This window comes from Aspergillus pseudotamarii, assembly GCF_009193445.1.
Source record: "Aspergillus pseudotamarii strain CBS 117625 unplaced genomic scaffold BDV38scaffold_3, whole genome shotgun sequence".
Lineage (NCBI taxonomy): Eukaryota > Fungi > Ascomycota > Eurotiomycetes > Eurotiales > Aspergillaceae > Aspergillus > Aspergillus pseudotamarii.
In genome coordinates this window covers 810506-828756 of record NW_022475017.1, presented here as the reverse complement: position 1 = coordinate 828756, position 18251 = coordinate 810506, and the positions used below count along the sequence as shown (strand labels likewise).

At 47.8% G+C, this 18251-nt stretch overlaps 7 protein-coding genes across 7 annotated transcripts; 5 read left to right on the top strand and 2 right to left on the bottom strand.

Annotated features, from left to right (window-relative positions):
- Positions 1 to 919: 919 nt before the first annotated feature.
- Positions 920 to 4429, bottom strand: BDV38DRAFT_234497 (chloride channel protein). The gene is made up of 7 exons (XM_032053252.1): positions 3542 to 4429; positions 3419 to 3486; positions 3006 to 3365; positions 2879 to 2956; positions 2507 to 2832; positions 2107 to 2461; positions 920 to 2049 (listed from the first exon to the last, which is right to left on the bottom strand). The coding sequence occupies exons 1-7, from the start codon at positions 4011 to 4013 to the stop codon at positions 1162 to 1164; spliced, it is 2547 nt and encodes an 848-aa protein (XP_031919101.1). The 5' UTR covers positions 4014 to 4429; the 3' UTR covers positions 920 to 1161.
- A 21-nt stretch (positions 4430 to 4450) lies between these two features.
- On the top strand, positions 4451 to 5650 carry BDV38DRAFT_234496 (uncharacterized protein). The gene is made up of 3 exons (XM_032053251.1): positions 4451 to 4812; positions 4870 to 4960; positions 5020 to 5650. Exons 1-3 carry the CDS (start codon positions 4804 to 4806, stop codon positions 5355 to 5357), a joined length of 438 nt encoding a protein of 145 aa, XP_031919100.1. The 5' UTR covers positions 4451 to 4803; the 3' UTR covers positions 5358 to 5650.
- Positions 5651 to 5768: 118 nt separating this feature from the next.
- rip1 (ubiquinol--cytochrome-c reductase catalytic subunit RIP1) lies at positions 5769 to 7167 on the top strand. Its single transcript, XM_032064198.1, has 5 exons — positions 5769 to 6231; positions 6379 to 6467; positions 6536 to 6686; positions 6755 to 7016; positions 7095 to 7167. Exons 1-4 carry the CDS (start codon positions 5940 to 5942, stop codon positions 6934 to 6936), a joined length of 714 nt encoding a protein of 237 aa, XP_031919099.1. The 5' UTR covers positions 5769 to 5939; the 3' UTR covers positions 6937 to 7016; positions 7095 to 7167.
- A 699-nt stretch (positions 7168 to 7866) lies between these two features.
- On the bottom strand, positions 7867 to 10538 carry she9 (putative mitochondrion biogenesis protein (She9); the record flags this gene model as incomplete). Its single annotated transcript, XM_032056627.1, has 4 exons — positions 7867 to 8753; positions 8832 to 9552; positions 9999 to 10399; positions 10481 to 10538. The coding sequence occupies 4 exons, from the start codon at positions 10536 to 10538 to the stop codon at positions 7867 to 7869; spliced, it is 2067 nt and encodes a 688-aa protein (XP_031919098.1).
- A 1541-nt stretch (positions 10539 to 12079) lies between these two features.
- On the top strand, positions 12080 to 12677 carry BDV38DRAFT_234477 (uncharacterized protein). Its single transcript, XM_032053250.1, has one exon. The coding sequence runs from the start codon at positions 12179 to 12181 to the stop codon at positions 12389 to 12391; it is 213 nt and encodes a 70-aa protein (XP_031919097.1). The 5' UTR covers positions 12080 to 12178; the 3' UTR covers positions 12392 to 12677.
- A 791-nt stretch (positions 12678 to 13468) lies between these two features.
- BDV38DRAFT_95856 (SH3 domain protein) lies at positions 13469 to 15851 on the top strand. The gene is made up of 4 exons (XM_032064195.1): positions 13469 to 14072; positions 14135 to 14218; positions 14280 to 14442; positions 14494 to 15851. The coding sequence occupies exons 1-4, from the start codon at positions 13981 to 13983 to the stop codon at positions 15724 to 15726; spliced, it is 1572 nt and encodes a 523-aa protein (XP_031919096.1). The 5' UTR covers positions 13469 to 13980; the 3' UTR covers positions 15727 to 15851.
- A 1394-nt stretch (positions 15852 to 17245) lies between these two features.
- On the top strand, positions 17246 to 17996 carry BDV38DRAFT_277837 (actin-binding ADF family protein; the record flags this gene model as incomplete). Its single annotated transcript, XM_032058580.1, has 5 exons — positions 17246 to 17251; positions 17321 to 17331; positions 17421 to 17681; positions 17747 to 17795; positions 17856 to 17996. 5 exons carry the CDS (start codon positions 17246 to 17248, stop codon positions 17994 to 17996), a joined length of 468 nt encoding a protein of 155 aa, XP_031919095.1.
- Positions 17997 to 18251: the final 255 nt, after the last annotated feature.

Genomic DNA, 18251 nt, shown 5'->3' with positions numbered 1-18251 from the left:
CCATAATATTTCCAATAACTATCAAGAAGAAAATCACTACCAGCTATCTATCCCTAATACATCAATAAAAAAAAATCAACACATAAAATCCGAAACCGTACACATACAAAAGCAGCCCTATTTCCCAAGTACCCCAAAATACTTGGCAAGACCCGCCAAGACACAACCTACACTCCAACATATCAACAACCATCCGTCTACAAACCAATTCTCCTTAACCCCAACCAACCTCATCAACTAAAACCCCGCAGTATATAACAAAAACAGAAACAAAAACAAGAATATATAAAAATGTCCACACACTCCCGCTGGGTAGTCCTAGCCTTAGCAAGCGGCGCATTCGCCGCCCTAAACGGCCTCTTCGCGAAACTGTACGTATTCCCCTACAATCATTCCTAAGATAATCAATAAGATAAGATAATCTAACAAACCCCCCCCCCCCCCCCCAGAACAACCGATACCCAAACAACAACCTTCTCGAAATCTCTTCTCGCCTTCTTAAGTCTAACAGGCGATCATCCTATCCTGGAGATGTTGGTTAGGGGTGTATGATTCTCCCGTCCCCTTCCGTCTTATCTGAGAATTGCCCCCCTTGGGGGGTGGAGCTCATTGTTTAATTGTACGTTATGTAAGTCGTATGTGTGCTAAGAGTGGGAAAAACAGGCTTGTCTGGGACTTAATGTCCTCTGTAATGTGATTATGTGGGCTCTTTTTACGAGGGCCTTGACGGCTGCGCCGTCGACGGTGAAAGTGTCGATTACGAATACGGCGGCGAACTTCCTTGTTACGGCCATGCTGGGGATGTTGGTTTTTAGGGAGGAGGTTGGAGGGCTTTGGTGGGTTGGGGCTGGGATGATGGGGGGTGGGTGTGTTTTGGTTGGGATGAGGGATAATTAGTTTTCTTTCTCTTTTGGGCTTCTTTTGGTTTGTTACTTGTGGTAATTGGATTGGGGTAGATGATTATTGTAGAGTATGTGTGTTTATATCAGTATTAGTATAGATTGGTTAGATGGGTTTATGTGATTGTTTGGCTGTAGGATGGAGATCTGGGTACTAATGCTCAGGATATATGATTTATGTTATTCTAAAATTCAGAACGATTCGAATCATACAAGTTCTATATCTATATACATATACATATAAACATGGACAAGGATATCACTATTGCCGTTCTTCTAATTCCATCAGTCTGTCGTTTTCGTCATCAGTACCGGTGGATATCCCCCTTCCTTCGTGGCGGTCGGACAAAGCGACTCGACCCGTTGGCCGCCAACGGGGTAACTTGGAGCCCACTCGTTGTATGAAGTTCCACACGCGCTCCTCTAGCGTGTCGCCGGATCGAGCACTCGCCTGGTCTCCCAGTGGGCCATCCGAAGCCTGGGTCGCGGCAAGTGCGTGTTCCTGAGCTTCAACCTTGAACTGGTACTTAAGACAGTCTTTGACAGTGACAAGGCCAGTTAAGCGGCCACGGTGCTCGACGAGGATGACGCGAGGTCCAATCTTCTTGAAGATTTCGATCACGGTCTCAAGGGGCAGACGCGGGTGCACGGTCAGCGGCGTGTGGTCCGCGTATCTGCTGAAGTCCACGAAGCTGGAACCGACACTCTGTTGGATAGCATCAAAGGTATCAGGAGCTAGATGATGTGGCGAGGAAGAAGACGCTCTGCGTGCTACTGAAGCTTCAGCAGCTTCTTTGGTGAACACACATCGGGCATTGGGCGAGAGAATGCCTTCCGCCCTGGCACGGTCAATGGCGTACCGTAGTTCCGTGCGGCCAATGTACCCAACGAGTGTTTTCTTCGTTCGGTTGTCGACGATGGGAAAGCCTTGGAATTTATTGTCGCTCAGAAGGTGCTCTGCTTCGCGAACTGGAAAATCGGACGCAGGAAGCGTGACGGGGTCGGCCGTCATCGCGTGCGACACAGGGACGTTGAAGACATGGTCTTCCTTATTATCAAGGAAAGGAAAACCATTGGACCAGATCATTCGGTCCGCGATGCCACCATTGCCAAAGCGGCTACTGACGGCTTTTGTGACTCCTACCACGATCTACAAGCCAGCCATGTTAGTTGCATATGATAAGATGCTCTATGGGCATGAGCGTACCATGGTAGGGAGGATATAAGTCAATGCTCCGGTCAATTCAAACATAATGACCGTGACTGAGATGGTCAAATGCATGATGCCACTCAAAGCTGCTCCTGCGCCTAAAAACGCATATGTTCCTGGCGTTATACATGGTACATCCGGTTCACAGGCCGCGAAAAACGCCGAATCAGGGAAATGCTCGTGCAACGCCTGGACAATAACCCCAACCAAACGGCCAAACGATGCTCCGATCGCCATCGACGGTACGAAAATCCCCGCAGGTACTTTGCAACCGTAGGATATGATGACCAGGAATATACGGAGAATTGTCGCGATGGCGAGCGACCCAACCAAAGGCCACCGGTTTTTGGACCTAGCATGGTAAGCAATGCTTGTGAGTCTCCTTAGAATTACTTACTCGCAAAGACCATGGTAGTCATGACCGCCTTCACACTCGCGGAACAAGATCTCCATCATCTCTGTCATGTTAATCTTCAAGAACATGTTCGGATAGCATAGCACAGCCGTTATCGCTGCTAGGATCACCGATTCCATAACAGCATGTTGAGAGAGATATTTCTTCCGGAATGCTTGGACCCGAAGGTTCCACTTGATCACAAAGGCCCCGTACAATCCACCAAACACACCAAGAAAAATAAAAAATATCAACTCGAAGAAATGCCAGGTACGATCGTATTGGACCTGGAACATAACCAGCTGTCCAGTCCTGAAAGGGTTCATCGCCTTGGGCATGTTAGCACTTGACAGTCGATTACATGGGAGTACTAACCGCCAATACGCCGGTCGCTACCAAGGCACAAAAATAGCTGCGCCATAGGGTTTTGAGTGGGAAATATGATGCCATTTCCTATACAGAATCAGTATCTGGCCTGAGCAATAGATATGCATATCCGTACCTCGAGGGAAAAAAGCACGCCTCCAATGGGACTACCAAACGCGACAGCCACGCCAGCCGCGGCTGTAGCCGTCAAGACCTCCCTGGTCTTCGAAGCACTTTGTTTATATTTGCTAAAGAGCCGCGAGATGACATTTCCCGCACACACGGCAAAGTGAACGCTAGGCCCCTCTTTACCCACGGAGAGGCCGGAGGCGATGGCCAACGGCAACGCAATGGACTTGATCAAGAGCGTCCACGCACCCAAGAAGCCCTTCATAACAAAACCAGCTATGATGCATTTTATTTCGGAGATACCGGAACCAGCCGCATAAGGGGCGAACGATTTGACCAGACTCGCAGCAATCAAGGCAAATAGCATCTGTCTGGGACTTAGCAACAACCTCTGCAGATCATGGAGCATGGATAACGTACCGCATAGCAGATATAGATGACATAATTCAAGAGCCACCAAGAAGTCCAAGTCTTCCATTCGGGGCAGCCTGAGAATTTGTGAGCCCCAACACATTAGCTAGTAAGGCGGCAGTCGCAACATACCTCCCTCCGCGCCCCAGCAACAGAATGATTCATTGAGGTAGAATGCTGTTGTACAATGGCCTAGCTTGATATCCGACAACCACTCGGTGATAATGTTTAAAAAGGCGGAGATAAACCCAATGACAGCGCCAACGATCGTGATAACTAGCCAAGCTTGTCCAGCATCGTAGGACTCGCGCACTTTGCGTCTCCACCCAAACGCGCCTTCTTGATCCCAGAAACCAAACCCATCTCGCCGCTTCGCTCTCCGTCGCGCTTGCTCGTGTACCGCATCCTGAACCCAATCGATAGTTGTAAAATCCTCGTATCGTTTGATCTCACTGATTTCTTCTGTGATTGCGGTGGAGTGACCGTTGGCTGGTTGGTGGGCGGCCGAGGTGGTGGATAAGCCTGATAGCCTCCTCCAATTCCGACGCTCAGATAGTACTGAGGGTGAGCGCGGGGAGGTTGATGAGTCAGGCATTGAGCTCATACCATAGATTGAATGTGCGATGGGAGCATAGTCAAAGGCAACCGAGAAGAGTAGGTGGTAGAGCTATTCCTCTCGGGGTATGACGACCGATTGATTGATAGTAGCTTCATGATCGAGGGAGAGCGGCGCGGCCACGTGAGGAAGCAAGCTAAATGATTTCCCGCCTTTCGGCAGATAAGAACAAAGGAACAATATCTCAATAAATCATTTGGGATCAATTCAATTGAGACTATGGAAGTGTTGTAAAGTATCTATAAATGACATTGACCAGGAGAATTCAGGAACAGCAGATATATAATAAAAGCTCGCTAGTTGTAGTCGATCTGTGGTGTGGGATCCAACTAGATAACTAAATGCGTATTTTATCGGCACTGACGCCACGCGCTATATGGATTTCCACGCCGCACGCGCCAGGCTCAATTGCCTAACACCTCCTACACACTTCAAATAATTATCAAGTTTCTAGATCAACACAAGAACAGCCGAGACTAACACCTCACAACATTGACTTCGGTTTTTTTTTCCCGCAATATTCAGCAAAACCTTCCCTTTCTCTGCCCTAAATTTACGCTCGACGCGACCCCACGATGCCTCCCAAGGAGAAGTCCACCCCGGATTCTGCGCCCTCCCATGAGATCACTGGACAGAGCGCTCTTCCTAGTACGCGAAGTAAACCCATCGTAATGGATATCGCCGGTTGACTGGTTCTGCAGTTTCGCGGATAAAGAAAATCATCCAACTAGACGAGGACATAGTACAATGTTCAAGCAACGCTACGTTTGTAATCGCGATGGCTACAGTGCGTGATTCTCTTGCCGCAACCTTATACTTCCCTTCCCTTCACTAACTAGCTTAGGAAATGTTCATCCAATATCTCACAGAGCAAGGGCATAATGTCGTCAAGTCCGAACGGAAACCACGGAAGCTCATCCAATACAAAGATTTAGGTCAGTCGCGAACAGCGTTTTCCAACATCATACAGTGTACTGATGGATAAACATCATAGCTACGGCGGTTTCGCGGATCGATAATCTAGAATTCCTCTCCGACGTTATTCCCAAGACGACCACCTATAAACAATTCAAGGAAAAGAAGGCCAAGGAAGCCATCAGAGAAGCCGAAATCGAGAAAGGACAGCGCACATTGAATGGAACGGTACCGCATGCCAATGGAGAGTCAGAGCATCAGGAGGAACTACAAGCTATAGAAGAAAAGCCATCAAAGAGCCCTCGGACACCGGTGGTCATGCATGCGACTGGCGCAGTGAGCACGCTGGTGGTCGACCGGACTGTTGACAACCAGAGCAAGGGAGAGGATGGGGATGTGGAAATGATTGACCAGTGAACTGGACCTCTGTAATGTTCCAATATCAACCGATGGAGTTGCATGTATGGGGAGTTCTGGGTTTGGGTGCTTCTTTTGTTGGCAAAAAGATCGTGTTATGATCACTTTTGCATTTGGGTTAATTGGGAATGGACGGAACGGGAAATCACGGGCAAAATGGTCTCCGTCAGCTTGGGAACAAGTCAACTCGTTGTTTGGGTTACCTTTATATATCAAAGAATAGAGTAATGAAAAAACAAAAAAAGAAATAAAAGTAAATTAAATTTAGACATGAATAACGTGAGCTAATTGCCCATGGTATGATATCAATTTCGAATTAACTTCATGATTACCGAGTACCAATTATAATTGTATTGATAAATAGTGTAGAAAATAAGGTGAGTGTCGGAGTGTGACCCCAATCAGCCAATGAGGCGCCCCGTGATTCCGAAGCGAAAGCTCTGGTTCGACTTTCCGTATGCCGCGCCTCCGACTTCAACCTCCAACATCTGGAAAATCCTCCCTCGTCCACCTTGACTCCCCCCTCCACCCCCCTCAAACGGTCGTCCGTCTTTGCAATTGACTGCAATTGCTTTGCCCGCCATGTCTCTCTCCTCCGCTTCCAGCACTCTGTTGCGCGCTTGCGCCCGCCAACAGCTGCCCACTTCTCGCGCTGCCATCGCCTCCTGCCAGCAGCGGAGGGGAGTCGCTGATGCGTCCAAGTCATCCTTCGAGAGCCCTTTCACCAGCGCCAAGGAATCCTCGACCTACAAGATCCCTGACTTCAGCAAATATGCCTCCAAGAAGCCCCCACGCTCCAACCAGGTCTTCTCTTACTTCATGGCCGGTTCCCTCGGTCTTGCCTCTGCTGTCGGTGCCAAGGCTACTGTTCAGGGTAGGTCTTCCCTGGAGATTATCGATTGAGATGGAGGAATGCAAGATATCAGGATGGCGAATTGAGATGGTCGGGTTATGGAGATAATTGGCGGTTTGGATCGGGTTATCATTTGGAGCATGCGGCTGATGACAACTTCACCAACAGACTTCCTGGTCAACATGTCCGCCTCTGCCGATGTCCTTGCTCAGGCTAAGGTTGAAATCGGCCTTGCTACCATCCCTGAGGGCAAGAACGTATGTCTCGATTATCCCTACGAAGCTGTTTGTTGTGATGTATGTTTGGCTGACCCGATATCAAACAGGTCATCATCAAGTGGCGTGGAAAGCCCGTCTTCATCCGTCACCGTACCCAGGATGAAATCAACGAGGCCAACTCCATTGAATGGCAAACTCTCCGTGATCCTCAGGCTGATGAGGATCGTGTTCAGAAGCCCGAGTGGCTTGTCATGCTTGGTATGTGATCCGATCCGGAACGATATCATGTATGTCTCTGCGATATCTAATACCTTACTCCACTTCAGGTGTCTGCACCCACCTTGGTTGTGTCCCTATCGGTGAATCCGGTGACTTTGGCGGCTGGTTCTGCCCCTGCCACGGTTCTCACTACGACATCTCCGGCCGTATCAGGAAGGGTCCTGCCCCTCTGAACCTCGAGGTTCCTCAGTACAGCTTCCCCGATGAGAGCACCCTCGTTATCGGTTAAACGAATCAAACGATGCCAATTCGAGCGAACGGTTTATCCGACGGACGGGAAACGACGTTGAAGGGGATGAGAGAGTGAAGGTTTGTAACTGCACTTTAGATGAAATCTCTGTGTCTTGTCAAGATTAAGGAGACCCTGTTTTAATATGGATCGATTAGAAAAACTGAGCCTCGTGTTTCTATTACTTTCAACAACTACCCTGTCCGCTTTTCGCTCCTAGAGCCTGTACCACTCCTTATTCATGGGGTTTTTTCTTCCCATTGTTCCTGGGTATAGAACTTTCTGTCATTGGCCGCCTTCCCGTCTCTCTGCACTTCTTGTTCTTTTGATATCTTAGAGGGACTGAGGGGAGTAATGATGAAGACAGGAGTCGGTCGACATAGATGTATACCTTTTGTATGTCGGTTACTTGTATCTACATAGTGTTTTACTGGTTATATTCACATGCGATTCCTTTTGTCCGTTCATACCAATGTGCATGGCCTCAAGCGTATGGTTTTATCGGTATCGTATGCTTAAAGAAGCGACGCAGTTATTGGAGAAGGAAAACCGGTACATGACAGCAAGATGCTAGCTCAAAAGTGACGAAACCCAGACTGAAATCGTCACGATACCACGGCCGTATCGAACATAAGGCAAGACAGCATCATACAGGTGCTAGGTAAAGCCGAGTCGAAAACTAGCGGTGAACAGCGGCCAGCTCATTGATATCTTATGCGACACCGGCAATATGAATTTTTGAAAGAGCGGCCCATGCTCAGATTATGTTTTCCAAAACGGGGCAATGGCAACAGGTAATCATTCATTCAACTATGTTACACAAATGCTCTATGCGAATATCTATACCACATTTATACAGCATTTCAAACAGATTAATGGCACGCTAATTACAATGACTCATCTAGCCTGACATGCTTACACGCAGTCATTTCACCGCGGCCGGATAAGAGCAATCACTAGACCCATGATAGCTGCGCCAGCAGCCGCGCTCTGAAGAGCGAGGGACGACAGGTCCCGTTGGGTGATGACTAGGTTACGATCGCTGAAAAGATCACCGATATACTGACGCCAGGATTCAACGGAGGCAGGAGGGGGCAAGCGTGAGAGTTGAGATTTGGCGGATTCGAGGAGGTCATTCAGGGAGTTCTGGTTGTTGGGTGTTGTTGGTGTGTCGGGTGCGGGAGTCGCTGAGTCTGGGACGTCTGGGTTTTCTGCTGAGACTACATTGGAGGCAGTTTCTTCAGCGGCTGGGGATGATGCAGCTGCGATGATAGGAGCGGATGAGTCTGTGGTAGAGGGTGCGGCGGAAGCCTGTTGAGCGGCATTGACAGGAGCCAGGATCTCAACGTGGTTCATGGTCTTTTCCTTCTCAATGGCTTCAATGACCTTCTCCTCAAAACCCTTGACTAGCCTCTTCCGGCGCCACGGTTCCACGGCAATCTGGAAGATCAGGAAAAGGAGAACGTTCACGCCCATCAGACCCCACGTACCCCAGGTACTCATGCGGCGGATCTTGTCCGACCAGACTTGCTCCTCGTGGTACCGGGACAGAATGCTTTTGTTCAATTGCGCGGCAGCTTCCTCGGACTCGCGTTCTGCTACCGATAGAGCTTCCTGGGCCTCATTTTCGGCTACTTCGTTGGTGTGGTCGTTACGGTAGAGGTGGGTGAATCGTTCCAGATCTGATGCCGACCAGGCATGTTTCCGCTGGAGAAGTTCGTTGACTTCACGCTGCGAAGTTGATCGATTGTTGATAGCAGCTGCATATGCGTCTTTGGCTTCGCGGACTCGAAGGCGGGCAGCTCGGAGTCGCTCCTCTGTTGGGAGGATTGGCGGTCAGTAAAGACGATCAACTTCTCTCTGGGTGAAAGGCCATGGGTAGATCTGTTTCATACCTTGAGTGTGTATATCTTTCTTAAGTGCTTCAATGGATGAATAACCAGTCAAATCGTTCAATCGCTGGCCTGCCACGAAAATGTTGGATTGAAGGTTATCCATCATGGTAGTAAATTGTTTGGAAACCTGGGACCTGTGGTTCTCAAGATACGACGGCAGGCCCTTACTCTCGGTTCCTTGGGGTTTCACATCATTCTTAGCCTGCTGTGCCTGAACCTGTTCAGTCTCATTGCTCTCCTTGGCAGAAGGGGGAGGCTCCAAGCTCCCCGCTCCAAGATAAATCGTTGAGCTCCCCTCGGACGAACCCGTAGCAGGTTGGTCCTTGTCCGCCGGCTGCTCAGCAGTCTTTCCATCTTTCAATTTTTCTGTATCATTGGACGAGTACAGCGCAAACTGCGACCGAAATTGGCATTGTACGCAAACTGAAAACTGCCGCCGTGGATCTGAACCAGCAGGAAGATGCTTCGGGCCAACGGCGGAAAGAAGAGGTGATCGGACCGGACGAGAGGTTCTTGAGAAGGTGGCGGTTGATCGGAGGGACTGCCTGAGCAGCAATGGCATGGACTGCATGGCCGGTTTGAAGGGCCACGAGAACCTGACCAAACGCTGGTTCTTTTGTTGAATTGCAGTCGGGTGAGTTAAGGCTGGTTGGGGAGTGGATGCCGGAGGAAAGGCGGGAAAGTCGGCGGAATCGAATCGCCCGCGGTTTTCTTCGGGTTTCTGATAAGAGCCACGATAAGTGATTCTGTACCACCATGCAATTTATATGGATAGATAGAGATGGCTTCAAGAATGTATACAGTATATTACTTGTAAAGGCTCATGAAGATTCTTTGGTAGGATTTGCTTCGAGTCGACAATATATAATGTAGTGGATTTTATTACTTGGTTAAAGAAAAAGAGTACATTGAAGGCTGGAGTGACGTTAATACATGTATGATATCCTTCGAAATTCGGATAGTATTGTTTCCTCGTGCCGCTAGCATTAAAGACATGAATAATTCCATACAGATGATAGTCTCGTAACCCATAACATTAGAGAAGTACAAACAATTACAAAAGGTCAAGTAGCAACTGAGGCAGCCCTTACACACAGCAACAGTCCAGATAAGTGATTGGTAGATAGTGATACGAAGGCGTTTCACACACGTCTATCAGTCCTGCACCTTATGGTCACCCTTCACGGCTTCGGCGTACGTAGGTGGTGGTCGCGAATCACCCTGTGTTTGATCGCTGCTGCTACCGGCCGCGGGCTCATTCTGGGGCTTAGGAGCGGACTGTGATTGCTGTTGCGGCGCCGCCGTATTTGGCGCCACAGTGCCGTAGCCTCTCTGAGACGGGTGCTGGATCTGTTGATGAGAAACGTAGTAGTATGTCACATGGCCGTTTTCGACGTCCCTTCGATGAGCACCCCCGGAAATTGGTTCGTAGTAAGGATCATCAGGATCCTGCTCTGGATATTTGAGAATGATATACCAGGCATGTAGTAGGCCCGGCACATAGCCGAGACAACAAAGGGCAAGGTTGATGATCGAGTCTGCTGTACAAATGCCTACTTTAATCCATACTGCGCAACGTTAGCAGGGCATGTCAACGGCAAGTGTTTGTTAAATAGTAGTGACTCAGTCAGAGGATCATTGGTACATACCTGAAACAGGTGGGAAGAATATCGCGAGGATCGCGAGGAAGACGTCGGAGCCGCACATAATTGCTGTAGTATATTTGGTACTACCCGAATGGACTTGCTCTCATGCAAAAAAAACTGATATAAAGACGCACGTAGTGTATTCTATGATTGGTATAATAGACCAAGTAAACGTTGATAATGGCTTGCAGAGGCTGTGATGACGACAGCGGAGATACCCATCGGTTGATGCCTACCTTCTGTGGCTGTTCGGGTCAGATGACGTCGTTGTGATCACCTGACCTTTGTCAGAGGCTGTCGAATCAAATCCCTAAGGAGGCACTAAAGACATATAATACTTAAGGTAGTGTTGAAGATCTTAGATTTTTGATCCCTATTTAGAATGCAAGGCTACTATGTTACGCTTATGGCCGAGTAAAGGGCTTTAGTGGGTAGCTGTTTCTTTTCTGGTAAAGGTAATCGTGAGTCCCCAGATATATATATTTTTACACCATCTACAGATACAGAGTACAATGAATGCATTATAAACCTTTCCCTCAACTTCAAATACATACCTCAAATCCAACATATCATTCTCATTGACACGTAACCTACACCATTTATAATAATACTCCTAGGTAGATCTACAACGGAATGTAGATTAGGGTTATGATATACTGATTGCACCATATACACTTTATGATCAGTGCAAACCTTCTTCTCGCATTGACTTGGGCTGGCGCACACTCGCTCAACGACTCTGGAGGGGTCTTCTAGCGACTAGGTGCCTATTTATAGGCGTGCATATCATGTATGTTGAAAAGTGAATTCTGAAATATATTAACAATACAGAGTACTGTGTACAGTGGATACCAGTCCACTCTCAGCCTAACTACAGGTATATGTGATTACTAAATGCAGAATATAAATAGTTAACTAACTACGGAGTCGTTAACTACGTATATTATGCGTGTAATAAGGCGGATTATATATGGGCCGGTGTAATGAGACAATATCTGAAAAAAGAAAAGAACAGGAATTGAAATTTTGCGCGACGGCAGTGCTGGGGGGCTCGCTTGAGTCTTGATTAAATTGGGGGAGCTCCACTTAAATAGTTGCTGAATGTGCTGGATGTGGAGTATCCCGGAGGATTTGTGCAATTAATATTATAATTAACCTTGCATTCTTTCATGGATACGGAGCATTCGAGGGTTCGTACCTTAATTTGATATTCAAGAGTTGTACTCCTCACACCGGGCAAACTCGCCCTTGCATGCCAAGATGAATTTTCCGAGGTAAGGAATCTGTAGCACCTGTGCTGCAATGCTCCTGGACTAATATATTGATCGACACATGAGACTGTAAATGTTTTCTTACATCATTCGCCATGAAACGCATAGAGATAATCTTATAATTGTATCTGCATAACTCAGTTATGTAAATACTTATTTCCAGTCTAAAAAAATGTGCCTGACCATGTAGAAACATGGTGTTGGGGTCTTACTCGAATGCCAAGTCATCACCCGTGAGGCTAAGATAGTGATCGGTTAAAAATCGATGACACTGGGGTGGCGTCGTCACTGGGTAGAAGGAAGGCTTCGAAACACCGGGCTTTACGGAGTAGAGCAGAACATCGCTGATAGTACGAAGATGATTCTACTTGCAGTGAAAGTCTTGTATATTCTATAATAGAGCTGATGTCAAAAATATTGGCATTATATTATGCCAATGATTGTCAGTTTATTCTTTTTGTTGAGCATTGTTGATGCGCACATTTATCCACCTCCTTTTTACCATGAAAAAGAGAAGAAAAAGAAAATCATGGAAAAGAGAAAGATTTATGTTCAGAGAAAGTCATTTTTATTTTTCCTTTATAACAATCGGCAACTCTGCCACATAGTACTTCTCAGTCCCAAGGGTCCAACCAGTCCGTAGTCTGGATTCCCGTGCAGGGCTCCACTTGTTGAATCCTCTCGAAAGAGGAAACTTCATCACAAGACGACTTAGAACCCTAAGCCAGAATCATGAGGCAGGTAGTTCACCGCATCTACGGAGTATACTGCGTTGGTCGCTTGAACCACTATCATTTTATAGGCGCCCAGTGATCTGGCAGTCATGATGCTGTAGGGAGGACCAACCGGGAAAAAGGGAAAAAAAAATATCGGATGGCTGGTCATGCAATGCCCATGCCCATATATGGTCCATTGACTGTCTCCCAACGGCCTCGAACGTGTGCCACGTCAGAATGTTCGATATGACTCTTATCCTGACTCTTGACCTGTACGCCTATATGTACCTCTTGTATACCTGTCTTCAAAGTGAATAGACTTTGCTGTTCCTGCAGTCTTTCCATGGTTTGTTGGGTTTTTTCCATTCGACAGGTCAACTTTTCTACTTGACAGGACTTCTTGCGCTTCTTAAGGATCGGGTTGCCCCTCCTAAGAATATCTCCAGTTAAGCATTGAGTTCATTAGTACTATCGATCTATACTGTCGCATTGTCTTTATTGAAATCTTCAATTCGATTCCGTCCGCGTGAAAGTGGATCTGGTGGTGAGTTTAGTCGAGTTTAATTTTGGCGCGGCAGCAGGCTCAACAGCAAGCAATTTGATCCTATGTAGGCTTTGCGGAAGCTGTCTTTCATGTTCTAGTCCACCATGCCGTATATGTACTAATTGCTGAACGAACGCAGTTTAGTGAAGGGTGGAGTCTAGTTTAATTGGAACGCCGCCGACCCTCTTGTGAACCGCCCATTCTGTTGCTTCCTTCTCCCCCTTTTGCTCTAAGGGCTACAAACTTAGCCTTGCTTCTTGCGTGTGCCCTTGCGACAAGATCGACCGTCCGCGATCATTAGGTATTATTACAATACGTCTCCTAGGCTTCCGGACCGTGCGGTCCCATAACCTGGTTCTGTGCTGCTCACTGTTGAGCGCCTAAGGCAAGGAAGAATAATAGCACCATCCTGGACTTGGAAACCACCATCTTCGACCCTTCACTTTCTTCCATTCTAGGCTAATCTTCGCTCCCGGCCTTTTTTTCTTTTCTTCTTCTTCTTCTTCTTCTTCTTCTTCTTCTTCTTCTTCTTCTTCTTCTTCTTCTTCTTCTTCTTGTGTTTCTAGCTGTGCCTTACAGGACTGAGTCACTCGTTAGCTTCAGTTCGTGAACTCTGTCGACTTTTCTCTCGCCACTTTTTTTTTACATTTCTTTTTCTTTCGGACTCGGGTTCTTTCGCTCCTTTTCGCAGCTTGACGCGCTTATTGTGATTCCCGACCAGTGGTCGAAGCTCTTCGCACTCCCCCACCCCCGAATAGTTTCTGTTGTCTGGAACTGAGAATATAGAGTCGCCAGATAGCAGCAACATGAGAGAGTCTGCCGACTAAATTATTGGCCCGAACCGAACATCCGATTTGCTATTTGACTTGAGTGTCATTCATCCGTCTATGCTTCGTCTTCGACATAATTAATCACTAGCAACTACTGAGATCAGCGAACTTTTGAACGGCACCTTGATAGTCGCAGGCCGGCATGGCAACCTGCATATCTCTCAAGGGCTCGACGCAATGTCCCGCCTGGAATGGCTCATCGATATCAACCAGCTCTAATCTCTACACTGACTTGTACGTCTCGCTGGGACCTCGATCCTACAAAGTCACAGGTTACTTTACTGACATTCCAATAGCCCATTCATGCAGAACGTTACAAGCGTAAAACAATTTGACCAAGAGTTGAGTGGTTACGTTAAAGGATCTTACGTTACCCAAAAGTAGGCATTCGCTACCCGTAATTCCTACTATGTACCTCACCTAATCTGATCTGGCTACCAGATATGTCGAGTACCTGGGCTGCCAAGGGGCCAATCTTACAGATACTGATGATTTTTATGCGCGCTATACCGCTAGCAGCATATGCAGTGGGCTCGTTCAAAGTTCAAAAAAGGATTGCGACCTATCGGATGATGATTCCAGGCCTCTCTGTGCTGATACCTGTGTTAGTACCTCCTACTTGGCTAGTAAGGATTTATCTAATCATTTAGAATAGGCATTGATGGCTACAAGCGAAGCAACTATCTTGCTTAATCCTGATCTTTGCCCCAAAAGAGCCGGTAATTATATGAGCCAAGTCCGCTCTGACTTTACCGTGTGTGCTCTTCCCGCCGACTCACTAACCGTGACCTGCATATCGGGAGCTGACAACGAGTCCGACGAATGTGGATATGGTTCGAATCTGGTCGGCTTGTGTGGATTTTGTGGGGCAAGCTCACCAAACTCCACTGATTCCTGCTGCATAAATTCGAACGCTGCGACTCGATGTAAAGATGTGACTATTCCCACGCCGTCAACGACAATCCCGCCGATTTTCACTTCAACATCTAGTCCGACTGCAGGAGCCTCATCTGGGCATCTCTCCGGAGGCCAAATTGCGGGAGCTGTGATTGGGGCCGTAGCTGGAGTTGCTCTTTTGGCGGCATTAGCTGCACTGGCGTTGATATGCTGGAGACGAAAACGAAGGGCTCGGAATGACAATGTTTTGAACCAGCCAAACCCTCAGAGGAAGGGCTTCTCACCAATGCAACCTAGCCCCAACCAGCAAGGCTTCGCACCGATTCCAGGAGGGAGAGTAGCTAGGATGTCTGCCCTGCGTGAGGCCCCAAGCTATTCACCCGGGCGCTCTCGTAATTCTGCTGCTATTTTTGGTGGTGGAAAATATAGCGAATCCTCTGATTCAGACTACTACGGCGCGAGCCCCGGGGCTATGTCTAAGAAGATCCCCCCGACTGCAGGGAAGCGTACTGCCTCACTGTCTAGCAATTCGGCCCTGGCTGGTGCAGGTAGTGATGGGTCACCTCGCTCCGGCATAGGTGGTCAATACTCATCACCCGATGGGATGGCCAGTGGCCAGTCGGAGCAACTATCTTCATTCCATGATTATTACTCCCAAGATGACATTCGCCCAGGAGACAAGGTTGCCGTGCTTTGGGCGTATCAGCCACGAGCGGGCGATGAATTCTCCCTGGACCGAGGGGAGATGTTGAAGGTAGTTGGAATTTGGGATGATGGTTGGGCGACAGGAATCCGGGTCCCAGAGAGTGCGGAGGATTATGATGCTAGACATAGAGAACAGCGCGACAGCGGTGTATCAAATGGCTCACACAGGCCGATTGCATCTCCTTCCCCAACTGGGGAAATCAAAGCATTCCCCTTGGTCTGTGTGTGCCTCCCCCAGCACTGGAGAAAGATCATCGATGGAGGACAAGCAGATGATAACCTATGATAACCAGCAGCCCTTTCGTTCATGAGCCAAAAAGTATGAGGGTTTGAAGTTCTAATGCCGGTTTATGCTCTTACGATAGCACCTTTGTCAGTTTCTGTCCACAACATTCGCCGCCGCTGTGTGTTGGATGTCGTGGCTTCATAGCGGTTAGCGCCAGGGGGGACCGTCCTCGCTACCATCAGGCCATACTTTCCAAAGGTCTTGATCCTTTTCACTTTCCTTCTGCTCGGTTGCGGGCTAATGCATCGGGATGCTTCCGCAACGACTTGATATGCTTCTTGTCCATTCGTTCATATACCCCTTTACGACAATGTTATTTACTCTTCCGTTCTTAAGCTACTATTTCATCATTCTCCTTCTACTCGGCTGTCCTCTGTCACAGGGCAAGGTGCAGTGTGCTAACTCTGATCGGTTCAACCTGTGAACGATCATCGTCAGCGTCAGAGCCAGTCATACTCAGCGCCCAGTATGACAGTGGGGTGCTTATCATAATCGGAGTCTTACAGTACATACTATTTGATGTATCCTTTCACATATGCTAGGTTCTAGAGTATGACTAGAAATTTAATTTCACCCCTTGTGTTTGGAGCTGACTATCACTTTGACACCCTTGAGATAGCATTGGGAATATACCAAGAACGTCGTAACTAGTTTGGAGCGTATAATCGAATGTCACGAATGCAAATATTGGTAGGGGGTATTTTGTGCCAGTACAGAGTATGCATGTTTGCAATCCCGCATAATATCCTGCATACTTAAATGATCCAATCATATTTTAGGGCCTTTAATGAGAAGTCGGTTACTTGGACTGAAGTTCCATGGTTGATCTTATATGGGACTTAGTCACGCAGTTCCGGAAAACAAAAATACAGTGTTGGAGGTGGAAATAAAAATAGTTGTGCCCAGTGTCTACTCCGTACAGATCCCTACAATCCGTTAAAATGAGTTCCCCACACTAGCAACGGCAAACGTGTCCAGGAATAGGCAGCTCCTTACAGTACCCATTAATACTAGTCGGAGACGCAGGTGACGGATGAACCTGCAGCAGGCTGCAATGTTAAGTACAGTACTAGTTTGTATGCTTCACACTCTAACTACTCACTCGTATTTACTACCGGAACATTCAGGGGAAATGGATTATGACGAAAACACGGCCTGGTGGTGCGACGGCGATATCACGTGATAATAATCCCCCCCACCGGCGGCGCAACACCGCAAAGCACAACAACTAAATGCCCCTCTATCTCCATCCCCCATTATTATTCCTCTCCCACCCCCTCACATAATTCATTTCAGTTAGCTTCTTTCACCCCCAAATTTCTGTGGGAATCTTTTGAGAATAATCTCCCTCTTCTCTGGTCAGTAAATCAAACTGAACGGGCTTCTTGGATGCAATAGGCATTGTTCTTCCTTGACGGGGAATTACTGCTAAAATCAGGGGAAACCAGCTACTGATATCGCGTGCCGGCGTAGGTTATCAACTTCGGTGTTCCTTCATTTCCATACCCACATAGCAATCATGTCGGTACGTATTCCACCCGACGTCTTGATGGACTAGGCTCATACTGATATGATATTCGCTTGGGTCCCGTAGCTCGCATCTGGGTATGTCGACGATCATGTCCTACACCTTTCTCCAAAGATCAGATTCATGCCGGAGCCCCGAATCGACACTAACGACGCCTATTACTTAGAGTTACCGTTACCGATGACTGCGTCAACAAGTTCAACGAATTCCGCATGACCGGCGGCAGCAAGGGCGAAAAGCCTAAGTTCATCATCTTCAAGATCGCCGACGATAAGAAGTCGGTCGTCGTTGATGAAATTTCCTCTGACCAAGACTATGAAGTCTTCCGCAACAAGCTTGCAGCTGCTAAGGACAGCAAAGGCAACCCTGCCCCCCGTTACGCAGTCTACGATGTTGAGTACGAGCTCGGTGCCAACGAAGGCAAGAGGTATGGTGCTGCTGAAGCCGCCGTTTGAGTTGATTGGCAGCTTACGAACTTTTTTTACTGTGCAGGAGCAAGATAATCTTCATTTCCTGGGTTCCCAGTGAAACCCCAACTCTCGTAAGTTTCTTTGCGCTCTATCTTTGTCTTGCTGGCTGTTGCTGATGATGCATGCAATAGTGGTCTATGATCTACGCCAGCACCCGGGAGGTTCTGAAGAACGCCCTTAACATCCACACCTCCATCCACGCCGACGACAAAGGTGACATTGAATGGAAGGCTGTTCTGGCTGAAGCCAGCGGCGGAAAGGCTGGTAAATAAGTAACGGCGCCGGCTGGGCCAGGGCCAGGTGAGCTTGTGTGTGCTGGTTATTACACTGCGCCGCTCCGTTTCCAGTTCGCGGAGTGTCTCGGAACGAACCAATTCAATGACATTCTCCTGCACAAATTCTAGTTCAATATGAGATCGTTACGACTTGTCTGCTTCCATAGTGATCGTATATTCGTCTTCTGCGATCGTGGCACTCTCCGTGACCGAGCGTTTGGGAGGGGTTTTCTTTTTTTTGTCAGCGTTTAT

Coding starts and splice junctions, on each gene's coding strand:
- BDV38DRAFT_234497 (XM_032053252.1), bottom strand. CDS start 4,013: ATGAGCTCAATGCCTGACTCATCAACCTCCCCGCGCTCACCCTCAGTA. Junction 3,487..3,541: donor TTGCTGGGGCGCGGAGGGAG/GTATGTTGCGAC, acceptor ACAAATTCTCAG/GCTGCCCCGAATGGAAGACT. Junction 2,957..3,005: donor GCGTGCTTTTTTCCCTCGAG/GTACGGATATGC, acceptor GATTCTGTATAG/GAAATGGCATCATATTTCCC.
- BDV38DRAFT_234496 (XM_032053251.1), top strand. Junction 4,961..5,019: donor CATCCAATACAAAGATTTAG/GTCAGTCGCGAA, acceptor TAAACATCATAG/CTACGGCGGTTTCGCGGATC.
- rip1 (XM_032064198.1), top strand. CDS start 5,940: ATGTCTCTCTCCTCCGCTTCCAGCACTCTGTTGCGCGCTTGCGCCCGC. Junction 6,232..6,378: donor TGCCAAGGCTACTGTTCAGG/GTAGGTCTTCCC, acceptor CTTCACCAACAG/ACTTCCTGGTCAACATGTCC. Junction 6,687..6,754: donor CGAGTGGCTTGTCATGCTTG/GTATGTGATCCG, acceptor ACTCCACTTCAG/GTGTCTGCACCCACCTTGGT.
- BDV38DRAFT_234477 (XM_032053250.1), top strand. CDS start 12,179: ATGCCAATGATTGTCAGTTTATTCTTTTTGTTGAGCATTGTTGATGCG.
- BDV38DRAFT_95856 (XM_032064195.1), top strand. CDS start 13,981: ATGGCAACCTGCATATCTCTCAAGGGCTCGACGCAATGTCCCGCCTGG. Junction 14,219..14,279: donor GGATCTTACGTTACCCAAAA/GTAGGCATTCGC, acceptor TCTGGCTACCAG/ATATGTCGAGTACCTGGGCT. Junction 14,443..14,493: donor CTCTCTGTGCTGATACCTGT/GTTAGTACCTCC, acceptor CATTTAGAATAG/GCATTGATGGCTACAAGCGA.